The sequence below is a fragment of the Lactuca serriola genome, chromosome 3 (assembly GCF_051521515.1).
Source record: "Lactuca serriola cultivar US96UC23 chromosome 3, Lser_US96UC23_V15, whole genome shotgun sequence".
NCBI lineage: Eukaryota > Viridiplantae > Streptophyta > Magnoliopsida > Asterales > Asteraceae > Lactuca > Lactuca serriola.
In genome coordinates, this window is record NC_136410.1 from 234,900,999 (window position 1) to 234,908,700 (window position 7,702).

General features: G+C 33.3%; 1 protein-coding gene across 5 annotated transcripts; it reads left to right on the top strand.

Annotated features, from left to right (window-relative positions):
* Positions 1-1,842: 1,842 nt before the first annotated feature.
* Positions 1,843-7,607, top strand: LOC145093713 (endonuclease V family protein). Of its 5 annotated transcripts, none has more exons than XM_079031947.1 (11): positions 1,843-2,013; positions 2,095-2,353; positions 2,557-2,619; positions 2,753-2,792; positions 2,914-2,978; positions 3,154-3,270; positions 4,122-4,201; positions 4,408-4,494; positions 4,661-5,731; positions 6,684-6,758; positions 7,409-7,607. In XM_079031947.1, exons 1-8 carry the CDS (start codon positions 1,931-1,933, stop codon positions 4,415-4,417), a joined length of 717 nt encoding a protein of 238 aa, XP_078888073.1. In that variant the 5' UTR covers positions 1,843-1,930; the 3' UTR covers positions 4,418-4,494; positions 4,661-5,731; positions 6,684-6,758; positions 7,409-7,607. The 5 variants fall into 5 exon arrangements, with proteins under 5 accessions (XP_078888073.1, XP_078888069.1, XP_078888070.1 ...); XM_079031943.1 differs by having other exon boundaries at positions 1,844-2,013; positions 4,073-4,201; XM_079031946.1 differs by having other exon boundaries at positions 1,891-2,013; positions 2,102-2,353; positions 4,073-4,201.
* The last annotated feature ends 95 nt before the right edge of the window (positions 7,608-7,702 follow it).

Here is a 7,702-nt window from a genome sequence, read left to right on the forward strand (position 1 = left end):
ATTCCAATAAGGGTTCTTCAAAGTACATTGCTATTTACAATAACAACAACAAGGTATGTGTTTAAACCTGTAATTTTCGATTATATCTAGATTTATTTAGAAGTTTCAAAGTATGTTTCTATTATGAGAAAAGTCATAGAATTTTCTAGGATTGTATGTGCCTATAAGTTAGTTATGTGAATTTCTACAAGTACATTAAAGTAATCTAGAAAATCCATCATTATTATATATATATATATATATATATATATATATATATATATATATATATATACCATAGTGAGGGGATGAGTCGACTATAACATCATATTCTTACATCTTATTGTGAGCACCTTGTAATTTGGCGGAACCACATTTGATACTATACAGAAGGCAATTACATATATAAAAAGGAGTGTGAATTACAATAGTTGAACAACATCAAGGGCCACCTTTTCTACCCCACTTTCTCATTATTCATAAAGAGAAACAGCCATGTCGACGAGATATTCCATCAGGGGTATTTTGAGAAAGAAGTATAAATATATTTTTTAGAAGTAAAAATATACTTTATAGAAAATAGATAAATATTTTGAATTGAAGTATAAATATCTATTTTTATATTTTTGGAAGTAATAATATATTTTTTACATCTTTAGAAGTAAAAGTTATATTTTTTAGAAATATGAATACATATTTAAATGTCTTTAGAAGTATAAGTACTTAGACATATAGGTGGTGTATGTTTACATATAGGTGGTGGATGTTTAGGGCACATACAAGTTAGAAATATAGGGGTACGCGTTGGTACGCGTTGATACCTATTCCATTAATAAAATAACAATGAATATATTAAAATTGAGTTTATTTTGAAAATTAAAAATGTTTTATGTCTAAAATAGAAAAGGGTACACAATATAAGGTCTTTATAATTGATCTGTTTTGGTAATCTCTAAATAACAATTAATAGTTAAAAATTTGATTTTCTTGAAAAAGAAAAATGTCTTCGATCTAAAAAAGTCAAAATATAAGTTTTTTCTTTTTGAGCGACTAGTTAGTAATTAATTGTTAGAAATCAAATTTCTCAAGTTAGTTAATTCGATTATCATCGGGTTTGAACATGCCCTGGAAAACAATATAATTTCAATGAATAAAAATACTTCAAAAACTAAATAGATTATTTAAGCCAACCCTAAATATTTCCATCACTACCCAACAGGGTCGTTCCAAACATATTTTGGATCCAGAGCGAAAGGAAAAATGGGGCCTTAAAATACACAAATGTCATCAAGTTTTTTATAATCCATATTCTAATAAAAGAATAGTTTTATTCTCCTTTTGACATGTATCATCATATTATGTCTCATAATTAATATATATTTTATTTTTCTTTTGCTATATGTCACTATATTATGTCTCCTAATTAATGCATGCCGATTGTCAACTTATTGATTCTTCATTTTAAATTTAAAATTTTTCACTGTAATTACATTAAATTAATAACATTAGAATAAAAATTAAAATAAAATTAACACAAATTAATTATAAAGTGATATAATTTTACATATTTATTTAAATCAATGATTATGATTTTACATAACTAAAAAAAATCTCTTAAGTAATAATTTATTTAAAATAAGTTATTAATAATTTTGAGTTTTACTATTAAAATTTAATTAATTTTATAATCATGATTTTTAGTAACTCAATAATTTAAAAAAAATTATTTATCCTATCTTTTAAATATAATAATTTAAAAAAATAATAATAAATAAAAAATAAAAAAAATAATGGAGAGGTTGGACCTTCCCTTACGCCTCCGGCATCAAAATGTAAGTAACCGACAATAAAAATTAAATCAGATGATCCAAACACGCTATATCATCATAAACCACCTAACTGTATTTTTGTCCAGACATTACAACTTCTGAGAGACAGATTCCGAGCTTGCATGGAGATTGAATCCTCCCCTTCAACGTCATCGTCGGCATTGTATTCCTCCGATCAACATCACGTTCCTCATAAATGGCTCGAGTAAGTACTCATCCGTTCGGTCATTCGCTCATTCGTCTTTCAGCTACGGCTCACATACCCAATTCACCTGAATTCAATTAGGGTTCAGGATTCGCTGAAGAAGAAATTAGTCACCGAAGATGATTACACCTGGAAATTAGGGGAAACAGGAGAGGGTTGTGGAGTAGAATTGTTGAAGTACATCGGCGGAGTTGATATAAGTTTCTCAAAAGATGATCCATCAGTTGCTTGCGGAACCCTCGTTGTTTTGGATTTTAAAACTCTCGATGTTGTTTATGAGGATTCGTCTATCGTTACCATCGATGTTCCATATGTTCCTGGCTTTCTTGGCTTTAGAGAGGTGTGTTTTTAATTCTCCTTCTTTATCGATTTTCAGGTTCCCCAAACTTTTCCTGTAATTCGATCAGAAAATACCTTTTTTAACCAAAATGATGTAATCATTCAATTCGAGAAATATATAATATAGTATTCCATTCATCATGCAATAAGCCTTATAGCTAATATGTAAAGTTGTGTAATAACTTACATTTTTATTATAATCAGGCTCCTATATTTCTAAAACTATTGGAGAAAATGCAAAACGGTTCTCATCCTTTCTACCCTCAGGTAGTTTTTGTCTTGGATTATACTTTTTTTTTTTTTTTCTGCAACATGGGCTTAATGATAAAGCTTCTTCCCTCATTAGTTCCGTTTGTTATATGTTTTAAATTATTTTTTATTTTTTTTCTTTTATACTCAGTTATTGATGATTGATGGAAATGGCATACTTCATCCTCGAGGCATGTGTTTCTGTTAAGCTTTTCTGTAATCTATTATGGTGAACACTGAACTATGCTTTGGTGAATTTGCTATTAAGTAAGCTGCATTTACTGAACTCTTTTGTGAAATTTTGGTGTGTAGGCTTTGGCTCAGCTTGTCATCTTGGGGTTCTGGCTAATCTTCCTACAATTGGTATAGGGAAGAATGTAAGTATTCAGGAAATAGCAATGTACTTTCATTTATTTGTTTATTATAATTTATAACATCCTACTTCCATTTATTTTATTATAGCATTCTACTTTCAACTCTTTTCAGTTATTTAAAAAAAAAAAAACATGAAAATTGAGCTACAATTTGATCACTTTTTGTGTGTATTTTCAGTTGCATCATGTGGATGGTCTTACTAACTCAAAAGTAAGGGAGCTGTTTGAAGCTGAAGAGAATTACAACATAGACTTCATTTATTTAATTGGGGACTCAGGGAACACTTTAGGAGCTGTGAGAATTTTAAATCTATAATTTAATCCTTTTTAACTCTTTAATGTTTATTCAAAATTAATGTTTATCATCTTCTTTACAATGTGACTCATTTATAAACTATAATCCCAATTAGTAGCCAAGAGTCATCGATTTGATTTACTGTTAGAATAAGACTATCTTGAGAAACACAATTAGGTAATCTTACCTCTTATATTCATATCTCACTACTTATATCAATGAAGAATCTCGATGGACGATTTTACCCCTCTTAACTAACTATATAAAGGGTAGTTATTTCCTACATTTTTCCTAAACATAATCAATTATATTTTCATCATTAAAAAGACAAAATTGAAATTGTTCAACGCAATATCTTTTATTACAAAATTAGGTAATAGATTTCTTCTATTCATCATAAGGTTAAGCACTTAAGCTGTTTTTTTTTTTTTTATATACAAAATGCAAAACAAAAAGTCAAAAACAAAAAACTAGAAAACACTAAGTGCTAAATGCAATAAATCGTAACGTCCTTTTATTTATTTGTATATTACACCATTCTTCTTTAACTTTTTTCTATTACTACAACGTACTTTCACTTTTTCTTATTAAGGCGTTATACTTTTAATCTTTTTATTATTATTATTACGACATTATACTTCGAAAAATCTTTCCATTTTAATGACACTAGTGTTATAATTGGTTAGATTTTTCAAGGATTTGAAAGTAGGATGTTGTAATAAAAAAATCGATGAAGAAGAAGATGATAAAATATTGAAGTTTATTTATAATTTATCCTCTTTAATTTTTTTTTGTTATGTAGGCATTACATTCAAGTAAAGGATCATTTAAACCAATATTTGTTTCAATAGGCCACCGTGTATCTTTGGCTTCTGCTGTTGAAGTTGTTAGAAGAACATGCAACTACCGTGTCCCCGAGCCCATTCGCCAGGTAAGCAAGCTAACATATATTATTTTTTTTCCTATTATATGAAGGTAATTAAGTTTATTCTATTATATGTAATATGTCATTTTCCTTGTGTCACTCATACCCATATTTAATATTTATAAATCACCAGTAATAAAATTGTAAAATTAAGACTAGATTTTTTTTAAAGAAAAATATGTTACTAATAATTTAACTACTTTTGAGAGTAGGCTGACATAAGATCAAGAGAGTATCTTCGGAAGCATCATTGAATTGTGTTGGGATGTTGTAACTTGTAACTGCACTTTACTTACTTGGTAAGCCATTCATTACTAGATCTCATCAAATATAAATTTTTTCCTTTTTGTTTCTTATTTGTGAAATTTTTTTTATTGTTTTATTTATATTATTGTTTTGTTACGGGAAGATATTGTTGAGTTGTTTATTGATTAGTTGGCAAAAATTTTGTTCGCTTTGTTACAGATGACACAGTGGCATTCAAATACAATGGAGGTTGGTTTAAATTAACTTTTTAACAATAAAAGGTACATATTATATTTTGTTGTAATTCTTTATTCGACTAAATTGTACAAATTCACGTGTTGTAAACAAGTAAATAGAAAATATGGTCGATTTACTATTTAGGGCCTTATCTTTGTAACGATGAGACTTATGTATGTTGTTCAAGCAAAGTTTACATTTAAAATAAAGGGCAAATGACACAAAATACATTATGTTTTTATTTTTTATTCTTTTGATTTTCATATTGTATTATTTTTTGTTTTAAAACGAATATTATGTTTTCTAATTTTTTTAATGTTAACCATTTCAATGGTTGGAAATGATGTTGAAGTGGCATGTAAGTTGCTACATTATAAACTAAATAAATAAATAAATAAATTTTGTTTTTACCCTCCATTGTTTTTTCAAAAGTCACTAGATTATCATTTTTTTTCGTTTTCAAGCATTTTCATCCCTAATTTGTATACATATGTTTCTCGATACACTTGTTTGATATTTATTGATCAAGATAAAGTTTGGATACTGGTGTGTGCACACCCTTTTTTAGGGCATCCACAGTGTATTAAACTAATTAGAGTTTAATGAATTGACACATCATCATTCTAGTTACTATACAACTCTATATTAATTTTCTTATTGTAGCACCTGGTTCCTGGTACGTAAATCTTATTTGAGTATTTTCCATTTTTAGCCTTGGGCTCGGCGAGTCATAGGTCCGACTCGCCGAGTAGAGACAGGACCCGGGACATGTTTAAGTTGGCGACTCGGCGAGTCCATATTCCGGACTCGGCGAGTCACCGCTGTTGGATGAAACCCTAAGTTTCAGGGGTTTGCACCCTATTTAAGCCTCATGTCCGCCCCAAGCCAGCCTCCATTCACCCTCAGAGCCCCCAACCCTCGTTCAAAGCTTATTTCCTAGAGAGTTTGAAGCATTTTTGTGTGATCTTGAAGGTTTTGAGAAGGAAGTGGTGTAGATCAAGAGGAAGAGAAGGAAACCAAGCATCTTAGTGTTCTCTTAGTGATTCCTTTGAGGTATAACCCGTTTTCCCCCTGTTTCTATGCTTATTACTCCATTAAGTCTTTCTTGAGCCCTTCCCCAAGCTTGTATGTGCAATATAATTCGTAATAAGTTGATTGGCCTTAGATCTAGGCATGGTTGAGCTCCAGGAGCTCAGATCTGTTGCCTTTATGGACTCACATTGCATGAAGACCCTAGATCTACCATTTTGGGTGCATTTTGAACCCTAAAACCCTTATTGGTGAATATCTACACGTAAAGTTGGAAACTTTACGTGTGATTCATGCTCTAGGAACCCAGATCTATGAATGGCATGGACTGGAATCGAACAAAACCGCATAGTTAGTGGTTGCATGGCAACGACTCGGCGAGTCGTTCATCTGACTCGGCGAGTCTGGTCGCGAGTCTCCGAGTTTGTCCCATTTTCGTGGTGTCGAGTAGAGTAGTGAGTCATGGGGTGTGACTCAGTGTGTTGGAAGTCGGACTCATCCATGAAGGAACTCGGCGAGTCATTGCCCTGACTCGGCGAGTTCAAGGCAATCTTCTTAGATCAAGAACAGACTCGGCGAGTTGTTCATACAACTCGGCGAGTCTCAGCATAAATGTTCATCGGATGAAGATGAACTCGGCGAGTTGTTCATACAACTCGGCGAGTCTCAGCATAAATGTTCATCGGATGAAGATGAACTCGGCGAGTTGTTCATACAACTCGGCGAGTAGGATGAAGGACTTGAACATCAGTTTGGAAGGAGAACTCGTCGAGTCAACGCCTAACTCGACGAGTAGAAACGGGATTCAGAACAATCGTTTGGGTAGGGACTCGGCGAGTTGGAGAGCCAACTCGGCGAGTCGGGTCAACTGAAATTTGACTCTGATTTGGACTTATGACATGATCAGGGGTAAAATGGTCATTTTACCCAAAGGTCAGTTAGCAGTGATTGATTGATTATGTTGTGGGAATTACAGCCGGAGGATTTCAGAAGCAGCAGCAGCAGCAGCAGTAGACAGTCAGTTCCCGATCAGATCAGCAGCTACTTTGAGGTGAGTTACCTTCCAGTAACGGTGGGTCTACGGCCACAATGCCGACCCACCAGTAGGAGTCGTATGATAGATGATCGTCTTTGTGATATCATCTAGGTTTGCTACTACCTGATATGTTATATGCTACCATGATATGTTATATGTGATAGAAGTAGAGATCGGTTGTTAGGACCGAAGGGTAGTTCAGACACCCCAGAAATGTCTGACAGTATGTGATGATATGTTTGCATGTTGGCTTGTTATGTTATATGCGACAGAGGTAGTAGGAGGGGACCAGTCCCCGAGTTCGGTTGTTAGGACCGAAGGGTAGTCCAGACACCCCAGATATGTCTGATAATATGTTATGTATGGTATATGTGTAAGTAGCAGTAGGGGGTGAAACAGTCCCCGAGGATCGGTTGTCAGGACCAACGGGTAGTCAACACCCCAGAATAGCTTGACACGGGTAGTCAGCACCCCAGAATGGCTTGACACGGGTAGGACGGCACCCCAGAATGGCCGCACGGGTAGTCGGCACCCCAGAATGGCCGTACTGGGTAGTCAGGCACCCCAGAATAGCCTGGCAGTATGTATGATATGTGTGTATGGTATGTGGTACGATGGGGGAACTCACTAAGCTTCGTGCTTACGTTTTTCAGTTGTTGTTTCAGGTATCTCTTCAGCCAAGGGGAAGGAGCAGGCGCGGTAGCGGCTCATCACACACACACACCCTTTGATTCCGCATTTATGAGTTTACTCTGGGATTAATACTCTGACATTTTGGTTGTTTAACTGTTATGGATTTCAAATTCGGTTTTCGATGTGAAATGGTTTAATTAAGCAATGTTTTAATTATTAATGTTTTCTAAAGTAATGTTTTAAAAACGAAATTTTTGGACGTGAAAAGTGGGTCGTTACACTTATAATGCTTGGAACTCAATAGAGTTTAATAAAATATATATATT

Excerpts from the sequence above, each read along its gene's own strand:
- LOC145093713 (XM_079031943.1), top strand. The coding sequence starts at position 1,931 with ATGGAGATTGAATCCTCCCCTTCAACGTCATCGTCGGCATTGTATTCC. Across the intron at positions 2,014-2,094 it reads GTTCCTCATAAATGGCTCGA|GGTTCAGGATTCGCTGAAGA; the intron begins GTAAGTACTCAT and ends GAATTCAATTAG. Across the intron at positions 2,354-2,556 it reads GCTTTCTTGGCTTTAGAGAG|GCTCCTATATTTCTAAAACT; the intron begins GTGTGTTTTTAA and ends TATTATAATCAG.